Raw genomic sequence first — 25,398 nt, 5'->3', positions numbered from 1 at the left:
TCTCCCAGCCTGTACTGTGGTGTATGGCCGGACTCATAGTGTACGACTCAGAATCCATATGTGTGAATTAGTCGCTAATGACATCGGATTTACAGTGAGGTGAACCGTTAACGTTGCAGATAGAAATGTAACGTATAGAGCTGTAACATAGGCTATAGTACGCATGTCTGTTCAACGCAATAGGAAGCTTACCGTTCCACCCTCCTGAAGAGGCCCATGTTGAGAAGTCTGTACAGAAAAACACGGGGCCATGCAAAGCTAATCAGCAACAGCCAATAGCAGTGCTTCTGGGTATTACACCGTATGGTGACTAGAGAATAGGACTCGGTATGAACATGTTTTGCATTTCCTCTTCTGTTTTGACTCCAGTCTCAAGGCATGTTGACACAGCGGATTATTCCCACAGCTGACTTTAATGCAAAATGGGGCTTTTTGTCTTCCCACAAAACAGTAACAATGAAATATGAGAAAAATAAATATTAAGACACCACTTTCATTATAAATATGATTATCGATACCTCAAGTGCTCTGATGCCCAAACTAGGACGTGATTGTGGCATGGCTGACACTACACAGCAGATTAAATACTGGGTATAGACCGTGAAGAAGTCATAATCTACAGCAAAACAGAAAACAACAATACAATACAGAACCATCGTAATGGAGAAAGTTTTTTTTACGCTTTACAAGGGTATACCGAATCTCATAAGGGATAGCGCAGAAAAAGTCCTCAGAAAAGGATAGTGCAAATCTGTTACAAGACCTCTTTGTTAGCAGTTTATTTGGCCAACTCTCTTTATAGTCATTATTCTCTTAAATGTACAGATGACGTGGAGTTAACATTAGCGTAAACTACCATTTGAGTATTGTCATGCCTTTTTGTGAGTGCGTATGTCCTTGTTCGTTAAATCAATAGTGTTCCATCACGTTCTTTGTCAACATTCTGTATATTGTAAGAGAGAATGAGGGTGTGACAGCCACCATTTTGTTTGCCGTTTAGCCCATTAGTACAATATACATGACAGTGTCCAATGTCAGGGTCCATGGAGTTTGTGCATACTCCTTTGATTGTCCTTGTGTTCTGAGCAGGCGTTGACTCAGCTGAAACTTCACACAGACCGCCTCCCGTTAACCGGGAACCGGATGTGGAGGACGATCCCGGCATTCCCAACATCTGAGATCAACATGATCTGCCTCCTCCATGACCTATGGAGAGAGATACAAACAACAATAATAGACTACTTAATTACTGTATTAGTAGTGTATTAGTGTATTACTACTTAATTAAATAGCAATACACTACAGTATACAGTATGATTATTATTGTATTCATTACGGTTTCAAACCCCTCTCTCTGAACAATAAACCCAGTGTGACAGGATTAGCGATTCAACCCTGATGAACAATAACATGACCTAAAGTTTAAACCCCAGTGGGTGTCAACTTCTGTTGTGCCAAAATAAAATATTTTACTAAATAATACCGGCTATCCAAATGAATGTGACATTCACTTTCAGTGCATGTTTACCACATGCTTTAACCACCAAAGCATAGCTAAGTGTATTCATGAGCCTTGGCCCTTAGGTGTAGACCAGCTTCTGCATGACATCTGCATAACCATGCCTGCGACATTGTACTTTTAAATGAATCTACTCTTACACCCAAGACACCTTGAGGAAAGGGTATGGGTAATGAAACACCTGTCATAGTGCATGAATATTCTAATCCGCCCCCGTTCCGTGGCTCTGGTCCAGAATCGAGTACTACATACTAAACACTAGTGCATGAGTGTGCACTTCTCGTTTCCCGTCCCTGATTGCTTTTTTCAGTGAGTACGCTATCTCATCCTATTCTGACGTATTTCAAGCACTCTAGGTGGCCACTCATACTCTCTAGGCATACTAAATAGTATAGAAGTATGTGATCAAGGACTCTACCTTGCCGATATACAGTTAAACCAGTACAGGAAACCCCTCTCTCTCTCTCTCTCCCTGGCCACGTTGGCAGAGACAAGGTCAGGGCCGCTTTGAAGGCCAGCTGTAATTGATTGGGGGCTTTCGTGGTCGTTTGTGAACTCAGCAAGGTCCTAAGAGGAGGGGAGGGACCACAGAGGGGCGTCATGAACGGTGATAGCGAATGAGGTGGAGGGGAGACGGGGAATGAGTGCAGAGAGAGTGGGGGGGGAGAAGGGAATAAAGAGGGAGAGAAGAGAGAGTGAAAGAAAGAAAGAAAGAAAGAAAGAAAGAAAAAGAAAGAAAGAAAGAAAAAGAAAGAAAGAGGAAGGGAGAAAAAAGGGAGAGAGAGAGAAAAGGAAGACAGAAAGGAAAAGAGGGTGGAATAAAGAAGGGAGGGAGAGAGGGAGGGACGTAGAGGAGTAATGTAGCCCCTGCTGAGGCAGATTTGCTCTCTTGTCACCCTACGCCGTTTCTGTAGTATCAGCTCCCTGCATCAGTGGCCAGGACACGCAGGTCAGATGTCCTCTACACTGCTCTGCTGTGTACCAACAGTGGAGTCCGCAAAACGACAACAAGCCCCTCCACTCCACTCCTCCGTCTCTGTTTCTTTGGGGTCCAGGAGCCCTGCCAAGCTCTGCTGTTACTGTCAGCCACGCAGTGACAGATAGACACACACCCTTGTGCTGCGAGCCACCAGGGAAGGCTGTGTGTGTGTGTGTGTGTGTGTGTGTGTGTGTGTGTGTGTGTGTGTGTGTGTGTGTGTGTGTGTGTGTGTGTGTCTGTCTGTGTGTGTGTGTGTGTGTGTGTGTGTGTGTGTGTGTGTGTGTGTGTGTGTGTGTGTGTGTGTGTCTGTCTGTCTGTGTGTGTGTGTGTGTGTGTGTGTGTGTGTGTGTGTGTGTGTGTGCGTGTGGGCTGCTGCAAGAGCTGATTCAACACTTTGCAGTGTAGCCGGATCTCTTTTTAACATCGCTAGCTGTGACAGGTTTACAAACTAGCTCTGGGATACATCTCAATCTCGTCGTTGCTGTGACCACACTAAAATGCTTGCTTTTGGCCAGAGATAGTCCTCTCATAACGACATATATAGGTCACTGATCATGTTATATGCTGCTGTAATATTACGCTGATGACACATACACATTGAGAGAACGTTGTGTGTTAGGTTAGGTAACAGTGACTCAGGTCTTTTTCACTGTGAAGGTTCTGTATCTCGTTTGGCTTGTCGCCACCAGGCCTCATAGCAGAGGACAACACACAGGCACAGCGCAAACAGAAACCCAGGCCTGGATCAATACATTTACCCTTTATCCCTACATAAACCCAGGCCTGGATCAATACATTTACCCTTTATCCCTACATAAACCCAGGCCTGGATCAATACATTTACCCTTTATCCCTACATAAACCCGGGCCTGGATCAATACATTTACCCTTTATCCCTACATAAACCCAGGCCTGGATCAATATATTTACCCTTTATCCCTACATAAACCCAGGCCTGGATCAATACATTTACCCTTTATCCCTACATAAACCCAGGCCTGGATCAATGTGAATACCCTTCATCTTTTACTGGGAGGAGGTGGCTGACAACCAATTTTGACAGGAGCTGATTGGTGGCGGACTGTGAGCGCGTGTGAAACGGCTATAATCACAGTGAGTGGGTTAACCGTTCGTACTGAAGTCGCTGTGAATGAGACGTGTGAGTGTCGTCTTCAGTGTCTCTCTCTTACCTTAGACAGCTCTCTGATGGGCGTCACCCCGTCCTGTTGTGCGGCTCACATCTCTGGTCGACCAGGTTCGGCCATCTTCTATCTCCTCTGACCTGACCAGGGACGACCGACCGACCGACCGACCGACCGACCGGTCCTTTACGTGACAGTGTTCTTCTCCAGGCCAAGCCGTAGAGCTGTGACCTGCTGTGACCCTATAATACTGCTGTTTCTCCCCTTTCATTTGACACAGTCAGTTGAGAGGAAATATGCAAAAAAAAAAAAAGAAAAAAAAAGGGGAAAGAGAATCCATTTTTGCTACTGATGGCTGCATCAGCGATATCATTGCTATTTACAAGAAAACAAAGAGAAATGAGGATATGTGTGGTATTTAATTAAATATGAAATGTTTTCCTTATCCAGCCATCTGTGCCCTTTTGTGTGGTGCTGCAGGAATGGCTTTACTCAGGATCATCATCATCATCATCATCAGTCTGGCTTTACAGTCATAGTCACGTGACCTGTGCCCTCATCATGAGTCTCTGCCCCATGTCTCGGTCCCATATTGCACCACAGCACTCACTGTGTCAGCTGCCCAGACCACAGCTGACCCATAATGGCAGGCCAGTTTCCTCATTAGGGTTAAGCACTGTACTGAGGTAGGATTGTAACTGTGAGTACGTGAGTTAAGTTCTTCAGAGAGAGAGTCCATGTCATAGTACAGTATGTGTCCAAATGTGTGTCCATCACAGCTCTTCTTTGGGATTTAAAAAGTCCTTTCTGATGTTGAATGAAATGATATGGGCCATAGTCTAGAGTCATGTTAGGCTGCACATCAGGGTTAGGTAAGAATACTACCACAGGTACTGTGACACTGGGTAAAACAGCAGCTTTTATAATACAACAATTAAATAGATAAATAAGAGGAAAAGTGTAGGGGGAAAGGGCTACACAGAGCTCTCGTCTGGCTGGGGGTCCAGCTGCGTGTGCTTCCTCTTCTCCAGGATCCTGTTGAGCTCCTCGGTGAAGGAGTGGTAGAGTGGCGACATGGCCTCGGTGTCCGCCTGCCTCAGCAGGACGTAGCTGTTCCCGTTCATCTTCCTCAGGACGCTGGGCAGCGTGGCCGAGAACCCGTTGGCGAAGTCCGAGGAGTAATCTGAGGAGGGCAGGGGCGGCGGCAGAGGGAGGGGCGGGGCGGGGGGCGGGGTCTTACTGGGGGACATGTGACCCTCCCCGGGGACAATCTGGAGGAAGCCTTCGCCGAGGTCATCGTTAGGGACGGACGTCGACCTCCGACCCCGTCCGTCTCTGTCCTGCCTGCCGTTGCAGTGGCTGGAGATGGTCTTGAGCTCCAGGTGACAGCTCCTCTTCCTCTCGGCGGCCCCGGGCATGTTGAGCCCCGGCTGGGAGAACTTTCTGCCCTGGTAGGGCCCTCTGGTGCAGAAGCTGACATACAGCAGGACCACAGTCAGAACCAGACACAGCCCCCCCAGCACCGCCACCAGGGAGATATACATGGCCTCCATGTGTCTGTAGGTCTGGAACTCAGGCCCAGGGGGCAGGGGGGCAGGCGGGGAGGGCAGAGGCTGCTCTGTGGGGTTGCTGGTGGAGAGAGGTTGGGCTGGGACGGTGGTGGTCGTAGTAGTGGAGGGGTCGGTTGTGGATGTAGGCTCCACAGGGAAGGGCAGCTCGGTGAGTACCCTGACAGTGTACAGCCGAACAGGGAGCCAGATGCCGTTCTCCACAGCGAAGCAGCGGTAGTCTCCACTCTGCTGGAGGCGGGCTCCGATGATGAGCAGGCCGTCAGTTCCCACGCGGTAGCCTGAGTTCAGGCCGTAACCCTGCAACTGCCGGCCATTAAGGGTCCAGCGGGGAGAGGCCAGGTTGGAGTGCAGCTCACACTGGAGGAGGACGTCATCGCCTGACATCACCGTACGCCTGCGGTGGACCACTGAGAGAAAGGGAGGGAGGGGGAGAGAGAGAGTTATGTGTATATATATATATATATATATATGACACGGAGAGAGAGAGTTATATATATATATATTTAGAGAGAGAGAGAAAGGGAGGGAGAGAGAGGGAGAGAGAGATAGATAGATAGATAGATAGATAGATAGATAGAAAGATAGAAAGATAGATAGATAGATAGATAGATAGATAGATAGATAGAAAGATAGATAAATAGATAGATAGATAGATAGATAGATAGATAAATAGATAGATAGATAGATAGATAGATAGATAGATAAATAGATAGATAGATAGATAGATAGATAGATAGATAGGCAGGCACAGTTGGAGAGACAGAGTAAGACTAATATAAAAAGACGTGTAAGGGCAGGCAGGTCACATTTTCAAAGCAGAGGTGACTAACCAGTCAACCTTTCAACATCAATCCTCATCATCATTCAGTAAGCTCCTGTGAGTAGCCGGAGCCCTGCAATGCAGCCAGCTTGATCACCTGACCTCGTATAAAGGAGAAACTGATTAAAAATGTTTGTAGGAGCCTGGGGGAGAAATAAGAGCAGCGCACACCTAATGAAATCCCTTAATGGTCCTTAAATGGTTTGGTTTGCAGGGAAAGAGCTACGAGTGGGAATATATTAATGACATATTCTCTTTAAATAGAACTCGGCGTGTGTGTGCGCGCGCATGTGTGTGTGTGTGTCTCTTTGTGTGTGTGTCTCTTTGTGTGTGTCTGTGTGTGTGTGTGTGTGTGTGTGTGTGTGTGTGTCTCTCTCTCTCTCTTTGTGTGTGTGTGTGTGTGTGTGTGTGTGTGTGTGTATGTGTCTCTCTCTTTGTGTGTGTGTGTATGTGTGTGTGTGTGTGTGTGTGTGTGTGTGTGTGTGTGTTCGGTACATACCCTCTCCCGTGCTGTTGTCACAGCCTCTGTTCCCTCTCTGTATATCCTGGGTGAGATTGGACCTGAGGAACCAGAAGAGGGTGTCAGTTCTGCTGTGTGTGTTGAGAGCATTCACACGGCTGTACACACGGCGCAGGAGAATATAAATAGCACAACAACAGAGAAGGAGTAACTTTGAATAAAGACAGGGTGTTCAGATCTAGTTATGTATTTGATAAAAGCACATTTAAAAAAAAACACCCACTCCACAGTCTTAAGGTGAGAACACAGTAGTTAAACAATGTGAGGACACGGTGTATCTACTCTAATCTGCAGTGTGTTCTCTGTGTATATTCACCAGTTCTGATATTTACTTTACTTTACTCAGTTGTGTTACTGCGCCAGTAGACCGGGCCGTACACACAAATCCACAGGAGAGTCTGATGTGTCTGCAGCAGTAATGGAGATTAACATGTCTGCAGCTCACTCATGCAGGGGAAATGAGCTCAGGCATAAAACAGTCCCCTGCCTCACTGGGAACCCTGTGTGTGCGTGCGTGCGTGTGTGTGTGTTTGTCTGTTAAGTGTGTGTGTGTGTGTGTGTGTGTGTGTGTGTCTATTCAATGTGTGTGTGTGTGTGTGTGTGTGTGTGTGCATGCGTGCGTGTGTCCGTCCCTCACCTGTTTGTGCGTGAGGATATCGCCACACACACTGCTCCGTCCCAGCCACAGAAGGGGTCCCGGGCAAACACACAGTTGAAACAGGAAGCGTATCGTTGGCAGGAGGCTATGGGTACCTGGACCACTCCAGAGTTGGAGCCCACATAGACACTCCCCTGTTGGACAGGAGGGCATATTAAATGATTAATATCAATGATGATGTCATGGTGTGTTCCAGACTGATGTCACTGACACTGTGCTAATGAAGATACGTTTGAATTAAATCTATATAATGTAATGTTGTGGGCTTGGCAGACTGTATGTATTGTATTGTATTGTATTGTATTGTATTGTATTGTATTGTATTGTATTGTATTGTATTGTATTGTATTGTAGTGTACAGTAAAATATCCCATTGTACCTTTGTCAGAGAGATAACCAGACTCTCTACAGGCTGAGGATCCTCAAACAACTGCAGCTCCTCTATGATGTGCATTTGACCTTCGACCTCAACAGCCCTGTGCAGCCAGCCCTCATCTTCAGAAAGACACACACACACACAACATTAACACAACATTTACACAACATGTAACACTCCTATCATTGATACAGGGCCATAAAGACACATTACTATGTACTAAACAGTACCGGTGGATTTCGACAGAAACTCACCAGTTCCCAGGAACAGCACAGTGTACACGTGTCCATCCAGAGCTGCCACCTTGTGCACTAGGATCTTGACGTAGTTGACACTCCTTTTGAACAGGAGGGGGCGCCCTCCTAGGGGGTGGACCTGGTTGGACATCAGAGGGTGTCTCCTGGCAAAGGTCAGCACGCTGTCTGGGAGGTCACGCGACGAGTTGATGCCCCGGGACCTGTGCAGGTCTGTGATGCACTGGAGGGGGAGGGAGGGAGGGAGAGAGAGAGAGAGAGAGAGAATATCAGGTATCATAAGATAAGACGTTAAGAAATGGGGGCAGGGAGAGAGAGAGAGAGTGGGAGAAAGAGAGTGTGGGAGTGGGGGATGGAGAGAGAGAGAGAGTGGGGGAGGGGGAGAGAGAGAGAGAGTGGGAGAAAGAGAGTGTGGGAGTGGGGGATGGAGAGAGAGAGAGAGTGGGGGAGGGGGAGGGAGAGAGAGAGTGGGAGAAAGAGAGAGTGGGGGAGGGAGAGAGAAAGAGAGTGGGAGTGGGGGAGGGGGAGGGAGAAAGAGAGAGAGTGGGGGAGGGGGAGAGAGAGAGGGGGGGGGAAGGGGGGAGGGAGAGAGAGAGAGAGAGGGGGGAGTAATAAAGACAATAAGGTTAAGAAACAGGGGCAGGGACACAGAAAAAGAGGACGGGGAAAAAGAGGTAGAGAGGACAGAGTACTCTCTCAATATTCTTACAGATCCAGGTCTTGGTTCTGGAACCTTCCCTGTGTATTCCCTCCATTTTGAATCCTGGACCTCCATGTACGGTCCCTCGAAGACGTTGTGTATATCCGTGAAGGAGTACTGGCACACAGCAGAAGCTTTGATATTCTTCCTGAAAGGAGAAAAAAATAACCAGAAGACACAGAAGACAGTCTGATTAATAAATTGACATTGTATAAACATTACCCAGGTTGTCATCTGGGAAAGTAGCTGCCACACAGATCAAATATCAAACACATGACAGATCCAAGGCTCTCAGCGACCAGGAGAAAGTCAACAAACTCGGTTTCAAAAACGGTTCTGTAGATAATTCACTAAGCCGTGGGTGTGAGAGAGTGGAATTTCAGTTTGAACAGTTTTTTAACAGTCATCTTTGCCTCTTCGTCTTTCCCTTTGTCTTCAACGAGGATATGGGGTCCAGCGGGTTTAAGATCTCCTGTTTCTTATCCCCAATTGTTTGCATCCAATGAACCAGCACCCCCCTTAATCTCTCAACTGTGAAGGATTTGTCTGACGTTTTTTTTATCTACAATACCTGTACCTGTGACTAACCAAACACTCAAGACCGATCCTCTGTGAGTCATTAGGTAAAACCCCTGGTTGTGGTGAAGGCGCTGTAACCGTGAATGAGTGGTTTTGTCCTCAAACGACTACAGCGCGTAGTGGGAGGTGTGAACTAGGTGAACTGAAAGCTTGTGCCCTGAAGGTGAGATTACTATGAGGTAAAAAAAAAAATGCCTGAGTCACGAGCTAAAGCCTATTGTGTGTCCCTCAGCCTTCAAAACCAAGCCAGGGTTAGAGAATGAGATTGGACTGAAATTGGTGTGTTGAAAAAGAAAAAAATACTTCAGTCAATGTTGTTTCAGGGCTTACTCACTCTTACTCACACCAGCCACACACACGTGGTGATGGATACCCTTCACACAGGTGCACTTTAGCTGGCAATGAAATTGAAAATGGGGGAGAGAGAGAGAGGGAAAAGGAGAGTGAGGTGGGAGAGACAGACAAACAGAGATACAGACAGATACCACACACAGACAGACAGACAGGGAGAGAGAGAGAGAGAGAGAGAGAGAGAGAGAGAGAGAGAGAGAGAGAGAGTGAGAGAGAGTGAGAGAGAGAGAGAGAGAGAGAGGGAGAGAGAGAGAGGGAGAGAGAGTGAGAGAGAGTGTGAGAGAGAGAGAGAGAAAATTAAGTGGGAGTGACAAACACAAAGAGTGAGAGATACAGACAGAGGGGAAAGATATATTCTGCTGATGCTCACTTCCTTGGGACTGTGTTATGCACACACACACACACACACACACACACACACACACACACACACACACACACACATACACACACACACACACACACACACACACACACACACACACACACACAGACACACACACACACACACACACACACACACACACACACACACACACAGCGGGCAACCATCTGCCTCTCACTTCCCTCCATTCCTTGTAATCTATCCCTTGAAACTGATACCAACCTCTATCCTCCAGCTACCATCCAATGGTGGTCTGATATACCATATCAAACCACCATCTCCGATCCTCCACAAAAAGGGTGACAGATTTCCAGAAGCTCAGCAGTAGAGTGTGCAATCACACAGTGCACCAGGGTCATACTGTACCACAAGTTCACACACCCAAAAGAGATTAAACAAAAATAGTCCTAATTGAAACTCTGTGTATCAGATACAGTAGAAATGCTCGACAGACAAGCCCCGTGTTGCTCCTCTTACCATTCCAGACCAAACACCCCATAGAAGACACTGCTGTGGACGTCTGGTCCCTCCAGGACGAACACACTGCGCAGCACGTTGAGGTGGAGCTCGTAGTCGGGCACCGAACACACCAGCCTGGCCTTGAGGAAGGAGGTCCACTTCCTCTGCAGCGTCCTCTGGCCGCCCCAGTCACCCTGGAAGGAGGGAGGGAGAGAGAGTGAGAGAGAGAGAGAGAGAGAGAGAGAGAGAGAGTGGGAGGGAGGGAGGGAGGGATAGAGCGACAGCCATACAGATACTGTGCAAGCAAGCACAGATACAAACACACACCTGCATGTGCGCACGCACGCACGCACGCACGCACGCACGCACGCACGCACGCACGCACGCACATACACACACACAGATAATACGCTATAGTAATATCACACACACACACACACACACACACACACACACACACACACACACACAGACACACACACACACACGCACACTGCAGTTTTTAGAGAGTCTGGTACAGCTGAATGTGAGTGTTCTGGCTCACAGTGTGCCTACTTTAGCACATTTGCTCTAATTGCATTTCAGGCAGCAGCAACGATCGGAGAGAGGAGGAGAGGCTGCTGGGAGCCCTGAATAGAGTGATTTAGCACACCTCATTTAGGAGAGAGAGAGAGAGAGTGAGAGAGAGAGAGAGAGAGAGACTTCTTCTTTTCTCTTTGTTTGGCGGAAATATATTACTCTCATCCCTCTTCATTTGCGTCTCCCATAGACATCTATCATTTATCAAAAGGTGTATGTCTCTGGTGTGTTTCTACCCCGACTAAGACAGCCTCCTCCTCCACCCAAAAAGGCAGAGTAGTGCAATAGACAAAGCGCATACAAAATATGTTCCTTCAATAACAATGCCTTTGTTTGGAATAAAAAAAGAAGGCTTTCGTACACAAATGCACCACCGCCACTTGAAGGTTAATCTCCTTCCCACTGTATTAAACCCCCAGGGAGAGCTGGCAGGAAGCTCCGGGGAGAGGGAGAGGTGAGGTGGACGCTGTCCAACTGGAGACGCATGACAGGCCCGGAGGTTAACCCACGCATGCACACACACACACACACACACACACACACACACACACACACACACACACACACACACACATGCATGCACACATACAGTACACACACACACACACACACACACATGCACGCACGCACGTGCACACACATACACACACGTGCACGCATGTGCATGCACACACGCACACACACACACACACACACACACACACGCAAGTGAGAGACTTCCCCAAGTATATTAAATATTTTAAGGTATCAAAAATGGATGCCTAGGACAGAGGAGGCCTCATGGTAGGGTGTAGAGACACTGACAGCCCCTCAGGTTAGCACAAACACGCAACGGATAATCATTCTGTCACTTACATAAAGTGACTCAAGGATGACGGCACGGCACCATGAGGATCTGCCTGAGTGACAATTAACTGGGGGAGTCCTCCAAATAGAGGTGTGGGGGGGGGGGGGGGGGGGGGGGCATGTAGGGCTAGGGAAGACAGCCATGCCTGCAAGGCAAACAGGAGGTGCCACATCTGGAGATGGTAGTTTGGCAGATGTGGGTCGAGCGGGGGGGGGTGTCGGAGGGGGGGTGTCGGGGGGGGGGTTAGTTGATTGGCTGAGGTGCAGCCAGTAGCACACTTCCAGTTGTCTCTAGCTAGTGGCTGATTCTCTGTCACTGTGGTGGAGGATGGAGCGATAGGGCGTAGGGGCGAGCTGCGAGCTGCGAGCTGAGGCCCTCGCCCCAGATTGACAGCTGCTGTGGCCCAGTTATGGCTGGAGCAATCACACTCTACTCTACTCTACTCCTCCAGAGCACCAAGAGTGTGCTCAGTCGCAGAGCAGCACAGGAGAGACTTGACCTCATTCCCAAAAGCTGAATTCTTGATTGAGGGGACTGCGAGCATGAAATATAATAGAGATTACTGGGCAGAAAGAGAGAGAGAGGTACAGAGAAAAAAAGAGAGAGAGAGAGAGAAAGAGAGGGAGGGAGGGAGAGAGAGTGAGAGAGAGACAAAGAAAGAAATGGCCTTCTGAATCTCCATGAGTGGTTTCTGGGCATGCTGTCTGGCAGAGAGACGCTGATCTTGAGTGAAATGAGGTGAGAGGGAGGAAAAGAGATAGAAAATGAAAGAGAAAGAGCGGGGGTGGGGAGGAGGTGACCAGTGGGATGAAAGAAAGAAAGAAAGAAAGAAAGAAAGAAAGAAAGAAAGAAGGTGGGAGAGACCCTTATCTTGGGTGATATGAGGTGAGAGAATAAAAGAGAGAGAGGGAGAGAGAGAGAGAGAGAGCAGGAGAGAGAGAGAGAGAGAGAGAGAGAGAGAGGTGGTGGGGTGGAAAAAAAGAGGGGGAGAGAGGGGGAGAGAAAAAAAAAAAAGAAAAAGAAAAGAGTCTGCCATTGGAGCGGGGGTTGGGTGGGTGGGCTGAGGTCTGCCTGGTTACAGTGGCACTCAGAGAAACCCCTGAGAGCAGAGTCAGGAGGAGAGGGGATGAGAGGACACAAACACAATCATCCTCAAGTCCACCCAATGGGGAGCTCCTGGAGAAGACTCCAGCATACAGACAGAGTACCAATGAAAAACAAGCACTTCTGACAAGTAGCAGGCCACTCTCCTCAGAACGGACAATAACAAGCACATCGTTTCCATACCATTAAAACATTATCATAATGTAACATTTTTACAATGTACCATTATCATAACGTAACATTATCATAACCGAACATTATCATAACCTAACATTATCACAACACATTACAAGTTTCTACTGCTGCCATTGCATTGCTGGGTGGCTGTATATGTATTCAGAGTGTCTGATAAATGTGATCAATTGATCAATCAATCTCTCAACATAATCACTCCATGCCAGCTCAGCTTTGCCCCCTCCCTGTAAAAAGCCTCTCTGACCTCCCAGACCCTGGATAAGCCTGGTCTAGCCACATTATAACATAACATAACCATAACATCACCATAACATAACCATCACACCATGGCCGCCTCCCAGTAATGCCCACCGCCAGACTGACTGACTGACCTTGCAGACGCGAGCCACCCTGGACACTCTGGTCTGGCTGGGGTAGGCCATCTGCTCCTGACTCCTCTCTGTGAAGAACCAGTAGATCTTATCATCATCTCCGATGGAGCTGTTGAAGCTCTCCTTCAGCAGAGCCGAGCCCACAAAGTCTGCTTCTGCGCACGGGAACACAATAACCAATCAGATTAGTTTAGAACGTATAATACCTGTAGAAGAAGATAGGTAGTAACCTTTATAGACTGTATACTGCAGTGAAGGTTGGTGGAGGTAGAAATTGGAGACTGGGTTCATGGTAATGCGTGGAATGGAATGAAGAATGGTATCGAACACGTGTTTGATACTCGTCCGTGTTTGATACCATTCCTCATTCCATTCCATGCATTTCCGATTTCTACTTCCACCAACCTCCACCGGTGTACTGTAGTCCCTTTCAGACCAGACTGCTAGGAAAATACTGATATTCCTTTGGTTTCAGCCAACTAACCATCAACCTACGCACAGACGTTATTGTGTCCTCAAGTTGGAGTTTATATTGACTTTTAAATATAACATCCCTAAAATGTGGCCAATGAGCTATGAGCTATGAAACCGTGGTAAACGTACCCAGAAGCCACCTGGTGGGAGCCTCCTCTGTCCTCAGGTTGGGGAAGGGGAAGTTACGACGCACGTCAGGAGAGCTGCGGAACTCATACTGGGACGCAGTGAACATCTCCCCGTCTGAGGAGGGGCGCAGAGAGGGAGGGATGAGAGAAGAGATTAAAGAACAGGGGAGAGAGGTGTATAAATGGAGGGATGGATAGAAAGAAAGGGTAGATTTGGGGCCTCACCCACGAGGAGACCCGTGTAGCCCTTGGCTGGGTCATAGGGACACCGGTCCCTGCCCTCATCGAACCCTGAGGAGAAGCTGAACCTCTCCACATCCTGACAGAGAGACAGAGGGGGGATCATCATCATCATCATCATCATCATCATCACCATCACAACAGATACTTTACCATTGATACTTTGTCAATCAATAAAGTTTTGGTATGCTGCCTGACTCCTAAAGCCTGGGTTTAGAAACTGCGGACAAGGACACTACTCACTATGTAAGCACAGAGAGGCCTGAAGGCGTGTGTCCCACAGACATACAGGTGAGTCTCATTGAACCTCTGCAGGAACCGGATGTGGTTGTAGCACTCTGTCTGCAGGAGGCAGGAGAAAACAACTCAACAGCATAACAAGAATACTTTGGGTTCCTGTATCATATCCAAGAACAATGGAGACATTATCACAATGACAATGATAATGATAATGACAATACTAATGATAATGTCTGCATTGTTTCGGGACAGCGAAAGCTCTAATTAGGGATGGGTAATGCTGAGGGAGACAGAGAGGGCAGAATTCGAGTGCTTGTGCACGGAGTGCTGTGTTCTCATACCTGATTGTCTTTTCCTTTGTTAAGACACTGTTTCTTCTGCTCGGCCGAGGCTTCCCAATCAATCTGCAAACAATGGGGGGCAGCAATGATCAGCCAAGGAGGTGTGTGTGTGTGTGTGTGTGTATGTGTGAGAGAGAGAGAGCGAGAGATAGTGTGTGCGTGCGTGCGTGCATGTGTGTGTGTGTGTGTGTGCGTGCGTGCGTGCGTGCGTGCGTGTGTATGTGTATGTGTGTGTGAGTGTGTGTGTGTGTGTGTGCGTGTGTGCGTGTGTATGTGTGTGTGTGTGTGTGTGTGTGTGTGTGTGTGTGTGCGTGCATGCGTGTGGATGGGAAAGTGAACTGTGGCTCCATTTTGAGTTTATGTAAAGCTTTGTAGCACTAACATTACAACCATGGCCCAATACACATTTAAGATGATTTTAGTCCTACGAAGCTTCCGGGAATCTTACCCCTGGATAATCGCTGTAAGTACATAATTGAGTTTTAATCTGGGGTGAGTTTCATAAAAGCTTTGTAGCTTAAGTAGTACTTAATTTCTCCCGTCAACCCAGCTGCAAAGCCACAAGAGAGTAGCTATTGTATAATGAATGTTTGCAAGTCACTCAGCTCTGTGTGAGCTAACCGAATTTGTTAAATGAAGTCCTCTGCTGGTCCAGGGGAGGTGTGGGCCTGGATCAACAAAAATAAAATAAAGTACTACTTAAGCTACGAAGCATTCGGGAAACTCGATCACCCTTGTTCTGTGTAACCCTCGAGTAAAATTGCTCCATGCAATTAATCCAATACGCAGGAGGAAATCAATGGACAATAGGACTTATTGAATCTCCTCAAGGCTGTTGTTGGCCTGTCCTCTTTCACAACTTGCAACATAATGACAACGCAGTGTGTTGTAATAGCTTTAGCATCGTAGCATTTACAGAGAGAGAGGCTGTGTGCTGAAATAAATTGTAAATAAATGGTTGACAGTAATGGAGTGTGTGAATTTCTCCGTCGTCGTCGTCTTCATGATTAATTATCCTTCGGTTTTCACCCAGCGTCATGCGGCCCTGTCTACAATACCTACTCACAGTGAGGTTGCCTTATGTGGAGATGTAGGCTTCTGTCTATCTACTCACAGTGAGGTTGCCAGGTGTGGCTCCTATCTACTCACAGTGAGGTTGCCAGGTGTGGCTACAATCTACTCACAGTGAGGTTGCCAGTTGTGGCTCCAATCTACTCACTAATCTACTAGGCTTCTGTCTATCTACTCACAGTGAGGTTGCCAGGTGTGGCTCCTATCTACCTACAGTGAGGTTGCCAGGTGTAGAGTTGTTGATATCTTGTCTATCAACCCACAGTGAGGTTGCCAGGTGTAGAGTTGTTGATATCTTGTCTATCAACCCACAGTGAGGTTGCCAGGTGTAGAGTTGTTGATATCCTGTCTATCAACCCACAGTGAGGTTGCCAGGTGTAGAGTTGTTGATATCCTGTCTATCAACCCACAGTGAGGTTGCCAGATGGGGAGATGTTGATATCCTGTCTATCTACTCACAGTGAGGTTGCCAGGTGTGGAGATGTTGTCCGTGTCCAGAGCGTAGATCGCCCCCCTCCCTCCGACATACAGCACACCAGCCTTGTCCTCCAGCAGCAGTGTGCTGTAGTTCTGAGTGGAGCCGCTGAAACGCTGGCAACCCAGGAGCCCTGAGAACAAGCACAGACAGTGAGCAAGTTTTTTTATTTTTTTAAACGTACATTCTTTGACTCTTTTTTCTCACTTTTGTCAACTGTTGTCACCTCAGGACCAATCAGCCCTGGAAACAAGCACAGGCAAACCCTTAGTCTCATTTTACAGAATGAAACTTCTCCTGTATTTCAAAGTCAGTTTTAACTGTCACTTTTGTGGACTGTTCTCTTTAGATAATTAGTTCTCAATGACTTAACTGACTGAATAAAAGGTTATAGCTTGAAAGGGAGGGGGTTTAGCTTGGCTTATGTAACTACTGTATTCACATATGATAGCTTTCTCTCCATTTCAAACAGTCTCTCTGACCCTAGCAGTCTGTGTTGCTACTTGCTTCCTTAATCATCCATTTCTTTCCAGCAGCTTAGCTCTGCCCCACTGCTCCTCCGCGCTGCGGCCGACTCCCGAACAGAAGTAAATGAAGAGTGTAACAGATTGACTGTGACAAGCGTGGAGCAGCCTCAGTAAGTTGATGGGAGGGAGATGAATATGAGTTCTCTTATTACTGAGAGGGGGAGGAGAAGGGACAAGGAGGAGGAGGAGGAGGAGGAGGAGGGGGGGAGGAGGAGGAGAGGGGGGGATGAGGAGGAGGAGGAGGAGGAAGAGAGGAGATGAATATGAGTTCTGTTATTACTGAGAGGGGGAGGAGAAGGGAGGAGAAGGGACAAGGGGGAGGAGGAGAGGGGGGTAGGAGGAGGAGAGGGGGGAGGAGGAGGAGGAGGAGTAGGAGGGGGGGACGAAGACGAGGAGAGGAGATGAATATGAGTTCTGTTATTACTGAGAGGGGGAGGAGAAGGGACAAGGAGGAGGAGGAGGAGGGGGAGGAGGAGGAGGAGGAGGAGGAGGAGGAGGAGGAGGAGGAGGAGGAGGAGTAGGAGGGGGGGACGAGGAGAGGAGATGAATATAAGTTCTCTTATTACAGAGAGGGGGACGAGGAGGGACAAGGAGGAGGAGGAGGAGGAGGAGGAGGTGGGGAAGGAGGAGGAGAGGGGGGACGGAGGAGGAGGAGGAGAGGGAGAGTGGGAGAGGAGGGGGCGGGAGGGAGAAAGGTAAAGAGAGGGAGGATTTGTGCCAATTAATAAGACAATCTGCACCACGCTGACTCATATTCCTCTGTGTTTCCATTCATTGTTCATCATCCCTCCCTCTTAATCTCTCCATCCATCTCCATATCTCTTTCCCTCCATCATTCTCTCTATATCACCTGTCTGTTCCTCCCCTCTTTTCTTTCCTCCCTATCTTTCCCTTTCTTATCTTGGTCTTCAAACCCCCCCCAAGTAAACTTTCAGTGCTACTGTACATCAAAGTACTCTAAACTATCTATCTATCAACAGTAAACTATCTACAAAAACATCTATCCCAACACTGAAATAGATCTGAAACACAGAGGCCCAGATAAATAACGGTGGCCTCTTTTTCACCAGCTCCAAGCAGCAGAGCAGCTTGCCCCCATTTCAGAGGGTTCCAGACTGCTGATAAAATATTTAGTTTGTGCCGGGCAAATTATCTGTTTCCACAAATGAAGGACCGAACACTGAGGACCAACAATGGATGGATAACGATAATGTTGATTCTCTGTTGTATTCACTCATCGGATGAGGTTTCTGCACAATATGCAGTGATGGAGATAACCCTAATAATTACTAACATGGATGAACCCCCTCCCCCAATGTCACACACACACACACACACACACACACACACACACACACACACCACCCACACACACACACACACACACACACACACACACACAGATTACTGTGTGACACGTGCTGATGAGATTTGGCAGTACTGGGGCAGAATTCCTGCCATTAAAACGCCCTCCCCCAACAATCCCCCATCTCAAACCCAACCCACCCAGCCATCCACTCCCATCACCCCACACACCAACCACTGATCATGGGGAGACATACAGGGCATACAGGCCACGCAACCAAGTCGGACTGTTTTGGTTATAGCAGAGCAGACAAACAAGAGGAGACAGATTAATAAAGTAAGCCTACAGTATCTCTGAAGACAGATGCTCGGTTCAGATTCCTAAAACAACCATCCTTCCACACTCCAATTCAGAACTGGAAGTTATAACAACAAATACTACAAGCTGTTGTCACTGGTTAGTCATTAGGAGACTCAGTTATGCTGTCAAACCAGTCTGAAGACCTTCCCGCCCCGTAGTCTAAAGAGCTAGGTAGAGGCCATGTCCTCATATGCCTGAGTGTCTTGATGGCTCTCCTAAAGTGTGTCAGATATGGCTGAAAATGATTTGACATCAATTAGTTCTGTGTGTGTGTGCGTGTGTGTGTGTGTGTGTGCGTGCGTGCGTGCGTGTGTGTGTGCTTGCGTGCCATATGGTTGGTTTCTTTATGTCTGTCCATCTGACCAGAGAATGAGTCAGAGCAGCGTCCTGTAGCTCAGAGCCCCTCCCCCTGCCTTTGGCCGCCACCACAACCATCTACGCCTGCTGGGAGCCAGTCAGTCAGGCAGAGTGTGTGTGTGTGTGTGTGTGTGTGTGTATGTTTGTGTGTGTGTGTGTGTGTGTGTGTGTGTGTGTGTGTGTATCTGGTTGTGTCTGTGTCTGTGTCTGTGTGTGTGTGTGTGTGTGTGTGTGTGTGTGTGTGTGTGTGTATCTGCTTGTGTCTGTGTCTGTGTCTGTGTCTGTGTTTGTGTGTGTGTGTGTATGTGTGTGTGTGTGTGTGTGTGTGTGTGTGTGTGTGTGTGTGTGTGTCTGTGTCTGTGTCTGTGTTTGTGTGTGTGTGTGTGTGTGTGTGTGTGTGTGTGTGTGTGTGTGTGTGTGTGTGTGTGTGTGTGTGTGTAAGGCAAAGCTATGAGTGAGCCATGAGCCATGATGAGCATCTCCACTGACGAAGCCAAAGGTCAGGACATGCTGAGGGGCATAGAGAGGCAGGGGGTGGGCACAATCACACACACACACACACACACACACACACACACACACACACACATCCACACACACACACACACACACACACACACACACACACAATCAAACACCAACACACATGACAAAATGTCATCCTCACAAGAACATCACATATCCTCCAAGATCACGTTTAGGAAAAAATGGAAGCCATGCAAACACACTGACACTGATGACAGCCCGAGGCCATTTAAAAACAAATCCCTGACTTCTATTTCCTCTTATGACTCATTCCAGCGTGTGCGCCATGTAAGCCTTGGGTTCTGTATTTATAAAACAGTGGCCAGTGACATAACAAACTGTGTGACGTTGATGATGATGATGATGGTGATGATGAGGAGGATGAAGATGACGTCAGGCAGCACCAGGCCCAAGGCCGCCGTGGCGGAGTGTCCTTGACACGTGTCTGAAGCCTGAGAGCTGTTGTTTCAAACAGGGCGACGTGCTGCTATGGTCAACAGGCACATATCAGGACACCCCATGGTCCTGTCTCTTCCCAACCAAGGAAAGCCTAGAGACTCTCTATCCTAAAAGTTATGGTATGACTCATTCAAAAGCAAATACAATGTTTCCTTTCTCCCTAACCCTTACCAGTATGACTGATATTATAAGATAAAAGCAGGGTAGGAGAGAGACAGAGAGAGACAGAGAGACATAGAGAGACATAGAGAGACAGAGAGAGAGACATAGAGAGACATAGAGAGACAGAGAGAGAGACATAGAGAGAGACATAGAGAGACATAGAGAGAGAGAGAGAGAGTGAGAGAGAGAGAGAGAGAGAGAGAGAGAGAGAGAGAGAGACAGGGAGAGACAGAGAGAGACAAAGAGAGAGAGACAGGGAGAGACAGAGAGAGACACAGAGAGAGAGAGAGACAGAGAGAGACAGGGAGAGACAGGGAGAGACAGGGAGAGACAGGGACAGGGAGAGACAGGGAGAGACATAACCTGCTCTCTGGCTGGACGCCACCGTCCTGAACCCTTAGCACACACTGCACCTTGTGCTCTGTTAACAGATCGATGAGGAGAATCAACAGACCACTGGAGCGTGCCAGCTCTGAGCCGACCAACAGGCTGGTCGCTTTCTGTTTACCCTCCGCCTGGGTGTGTGTGTGTGTGTGTGTGTGTGTGTGTGTGTGTGTGTGTGTGTGTGTGTGTGTGTGTGTGTGTGTGTGTGTGTGTGTGTGTGTGTCTGCCCGCTCGAGCATCTCGGTGACAGGGAGATCTGAGGGGGCCGTCGGTGTGACCTCTCAACCCTGTCCCTGCGCTGTATGTGGAATGCACATTGTGTGTACACTGAACACACACACTCTTCACCTGCACCACCTGTTCTTACAGGAAGAGGAGGAACAACTATGTGAGTGAGTGAGTGTGTGTGTGTGTGTGTGTGTGTGTGTGTGTGTGTGTGTGTGTGTGTGTGTGTGTGTGTGTGTGTGTGTGTGTGTGTGTGTGTGTGTGTGTGTGTTAATCTCTCCTTGGGGGTCCGGTAGCACAGTAAATCCAAAGTGTTTGTGAGGATTGAGGGAGGATAGAGCCAACCACAGGTTGCTGGGTGTGACTGTGTTGATGATTCACTGACCACCCCTGGTCCTCTCTGACTGACTAACACTGACACACACACACACACACACACACACACACGCACACACGCACACACACACACACACGTGGTGGGGGGAAAACACATGGCCTAACCACTGTTGACAGGGGTGAGAACTGTCAGCTGTTGCTAACTTGATCAGCGTTATATAAGCCCTCACGCCACCATTATCTGGCTGAGGAGACATTGGTCAGGCCTGACGCTGCACATCTGCTTCACGGTAGATTCATTATGAATCATCCCTTTAGGACAAAGAGCAGCTTAGTTCGCACACAGTCAGCAAAAAAGAAGTGTGTTATTTCTGTCATGAGTGAAATTTTTATATTTATCTATATTTATTTATTTTTTTAAATATATTTTAGGGCATTTCTGCTTTATTGGGATAGAGATAGTAGAGATTGACAGGAAGGATGGGTGAGAGAGAGAGGAGGGATGACATGCAGGATATGTCAATGGCCGGAATCGAACCAGGGACCTTGCGATGATATGGCAAGCACCTTAGCGTGCTACACCACAGAGCTCCCCTACATCCACATTTGTAATGTTTTGGGTACAGTGGTTTTGACCTCATAGTTGTCTGTCTCATCAGAAACCTTCTCTCGTATCTGTTTGACTGTCTGTCTAAACTAAGACTTTTAACATTCGTTACATAACGTCAAAGTGCTAAAAGCCAGGATCTTCATCTCACAGGGGAATATCAAGCAAAACCCCAGTGCAATCAATACCAGTACATTACAGAAATAAATAAATAAACGAAATACAAAGCCATGATCTTTATCTCACAGATAAAAGCAAATGAACAACCCAGTACCATACAAGACATTGTTATTCCAACTCTAGGTGGAGCCTGTCCCCACCGCGGTGCTGTCACAATCAGGCCCCAGCAACATCAGAGTAGGACTGGATCAAAGCATCGCGGGGCCTGGGAGTGTCAGTTGGGTTTAGACTCCCATCTACTCAACTGTCATCAGAGAGATGTCACATTAAACAGCTAGCTGTGTCTGCTAACACTGGTGAGAACACACACTGGATAACACACACTGGAGAACACACACTGGATAACACACACTGGTGAGAACACACACTGGAGAACACACACTGGATAACACACACTGGATAACACACACTGGAGAACACACACTGGTGAGAACACACACTGGAGAACACACACTGGTGAGAACACACACTGGAGAACACACACTGGTGAGAACACACACTGGAGAACACACACTGGAGAACACACACTGGATAACACACGCTGTGAGATTTAATGTTGAGTGGCCCCAGCGTCTCTAGAGGCTGAAAGATGAAACACCTTCAGATTCAGACTCAGATTCAGCTCAATAACAAACCTGGAGCTGTTGTGTCTGTCTGTTCACCTAGACTCAACTCAGCCGTCTGCACAAAACAAATGGCTGAATATCATCGTACTCGATCAACACTCACACAACGAAGAAGTCGAAAACACGTATACTGAGTGAGCCCGAGCCCTTAAGGCTTCAGATGGACAGTGTATTTCTCAGACTCAGCGTTTACCCTGTGCCCTAAACGTGCCCGCGCAATGACGTAGTCATCGTATAACAGTACAATATCTGAAAAGTATGTCTCTGATAAACACTGCAATTCAAAAGAGATGAAATAACAACATTCCAACTGAAGTATGAATAATAGAAATCCACTATGAAGACCCCCCCCCCCCCCCCCCGCCAGTCTCTCGTCCTCATGGCAACAGCAGACAACTTACACATGCATCAATATTTCATGCGTGGATTACTGCAGGTCTGGTTGGCACCAGCAGAGAAAGCAGGGCATGGGAGCTGCCACACGAGTACATAGTGGAGTTCAGACCACAGTCAGTCATTCATCTCTCCACAGGGAGAGAAGAACACACACGCACGCACACAGACACACACACACGCACACGCACACGTGCACGCACACACGCACACACACACACACACACACACACATGGACTCACATCTGTGCAGAAACACACACACACACACACATGCACACACGCACACACACACACACGCACACACACACACACACGCACACACACACACACACACACACGCACACACACACGCACACACACACACACACACACACACACCATGGGTCACATATTGTACACACAGAACGGAAGGCCTAAAATAACAGGATTTCTTGAATGACTATACGTCAAATATGGCCTTTCCATTAGAAAGCTCTTATAAATCCAGGCTCCATTTTATTACGTGTCAATGTTCTCCCACTCTCACAGACCAACTGTCAAACATATTGCAAATGAATGATCAACCCCCCCGCCCCAACTGTGAAACATATTATAAATCCACCCACGGAGAAGCAATAATACATATATTACAACTCTCACACACAAGGAAAGGTAATCATGCGATACCACCAGCACCACCCACATAGAATATAAGTCATTTACACACACACACACCCGAGAGTCAGGTGCCTGGCAGCCATATTTCTGTATGAGGAGTTGTCCTCTGCATTTACATCTCTACGCTGGTGGCATGTTTCTACAAAGGCAAAGTGACAGCGGCTGCATGTGTGCAGATTTGAGATAGATTGTGAATAGAGATCACTGTATACTCACACACACACACACACACACACACACACACACACACACACACACACACACACACACGCACACACGCACGCGCGCACTCAAGCACCCCATGAGAGTCTGAATGTAGGTCAAGGACTTGCTTCTAGGAGGGCAAGGAGAAAAATAAAATCTGTGGCTGTGAGGCTGCTAGGCTGCTTCAACGTCACGAAATCCACCCACAGTGAGTGGAGCCTTCAATAAAACATACCAAATTATGAGCAAATAATTCTCTTTCTGAATAAAGAATTTATAATAAACTAAATAGGCTAAATGTATTAATGCATATTTTAGTACTAATACTTTAGTAAAAAAAAAAACGTTTAATTTTAGCATCAATGTTATAAGCTATACATCTAAAACCAGTTATGGCCTGAGTTTAGTGACAGACTCTGGTCACTGTGGACTCATTGTGACTTACACCAAATCACTTGAGACATAAAAGCCTCCATCTCCAACCTCTACAGCCTCCAACCTCTACAGCCTCCAACCTCTACAGCCTCCAACCTCTACAACCTCCAACCTCTACAGCCTCCAACCTCTTCTCTCTGACCGCCTCTCTACGCTACACACAATAGCCTGATTCTACAGTCGCACCGTCCACCAGCAGGCGACATGCCCAGCTCTCTCCACTCCCCTCCACTGATAACAACAATCCTCCACTTGAGACGGACGTGAGGAGGAGAGGAGAGGACAGGAGAGGTACTGTACTGCACAGTACAGTCATCTGAGGAGCCAGCCTGCCTGCCTGTCAGGGCTAGAGGCTGGGGTTCCCTCTGCAGTGCCTTCTGCCGCAGTAACAGAGGCAGGGAAGGTGAGGAGCTGTGGGAGGAGAGAGGTGGTGATGATGTCCCTACAGTAAATACCCAATTTTGCGAAAAACCTCCTATTCAGCAGTATTTTGCTACTCTGGCACTAATCAGGTGCATGGGTCCTCCGCATGGTCTTTAATGGGCGAGGAGTGCCTTGTGTGTGTTGTTTGATTAGAGCTGCTTTGTGAACTGTGTGAACTAGGACAGGGCTTGAGAGAGGCGATTAATAACTCCCTGAAAGTAGAGGCTGTCTTCAGGGCCAACTTAAAAAACTGTGCCACTTGTTTAATGTGAACGGGGACGGAGGGAGGGGAGTTGGAGATGTGTGTTGTATTGAATCAGGACACAATGTACAGTGTGTGTGTGTGTGTGTGTGTGTGTGTGTGTGTACAGTATGTGTGTGTATGTGTGTGTGTGTGTGTGTGTGTGTGTGTGTGTGTGTGTGTGTATACAGTATGTGTGTATGTGTGTGTGTGTGTGTGTGTGTGTGCATGTGTGCTGTAGAAGACTGAGACTGAAGTACCCCTGGCCTTACCTTCAGAGAGTACAGTGGTCCTGGGGGTGATGTCCAGGTCGATGGCAGGGCCGAAGGGGAACCCCCATACCTCCGACAGACAGCAGAGGAGCAGCAGTACGAGGGGGGGCAGCTGTGCCACGTTGACCCCCATGTTCAGTCGGCTGACCTGGGCACTAGTGGAGCCTCTTAGTCCACTGGCGCAGATACAGATACACACACTCCTTACTGCTTATACACACACAAGAGCGTGGTTCTTCTCCTCTGTTGGGCTTTAACTCATCCTCTGGCTGAAGACAGGGTCACTAGACAGAGGAGATAAGGAGAGATAAGGAGAATGGTGTTTGGTCTTGTTATGT

General features: G+C 47.8%; 1 protein-coding gene across 1 annotated transcript; it reads right to left on the bottom strand.

Annotated features, from left to right (window-relative positions):
- Window positions 1-163: 163 nt before the first annotated feature.
- Window positions 164-25,193, bottom strand: sema4gb (sema domain, immunoglobulin domain (Ig), transmembrane domain (TM) and short cytoplasmic domain, (semaphorin) 4Gb; the record flags this gene model as incomplete). The annotated part of the gene is made up of 15 exons (XM_083688105.1): window positions 164-1,206; window positions 3,689-5,618; window positions 6,531-6,592; window positions 7,189-7,343; window positions 7,589-7,704; window positions 7,840-8,062; window positions 8,549-8,687; window positions 10,332-10,507; window positions 13,410-13,564; window positions 14,013-14,126; window positions 14,237-14,330; window positions 14,495-14,593; window positions 14,833-14,895; window positions 16,363-16,511; window positions 25,061-25,193. 14 exons carry the CDS (start codon window positions 25,191-25,193, stop codon window positions 4,615-4,617), a joined length of 2,682 nt encoding a protein of 893 aa, XP_083544231.1. The 3' UTR covers window positions 164-1,206; window positions 3,689-4,614.
- Window positions 25,194-25,398: the final 205 nt, after the last annotated feature.

The sequence above is a fragment of the Argentina silus genome, assembly GCF_951799395.1.
Source record: "Argentina silus genome assembly, chromosome: 16".
NCBI lineage: Eukaryota > Metazoa > Chordata > Actinopteri > Argentiniformes > Argentinidae > Argentina > Argentina silus.
Note: the sequence above shows the minus strand (reverse complement) of the source record. Positions and strands in the feature narration are given on the sequence as shown.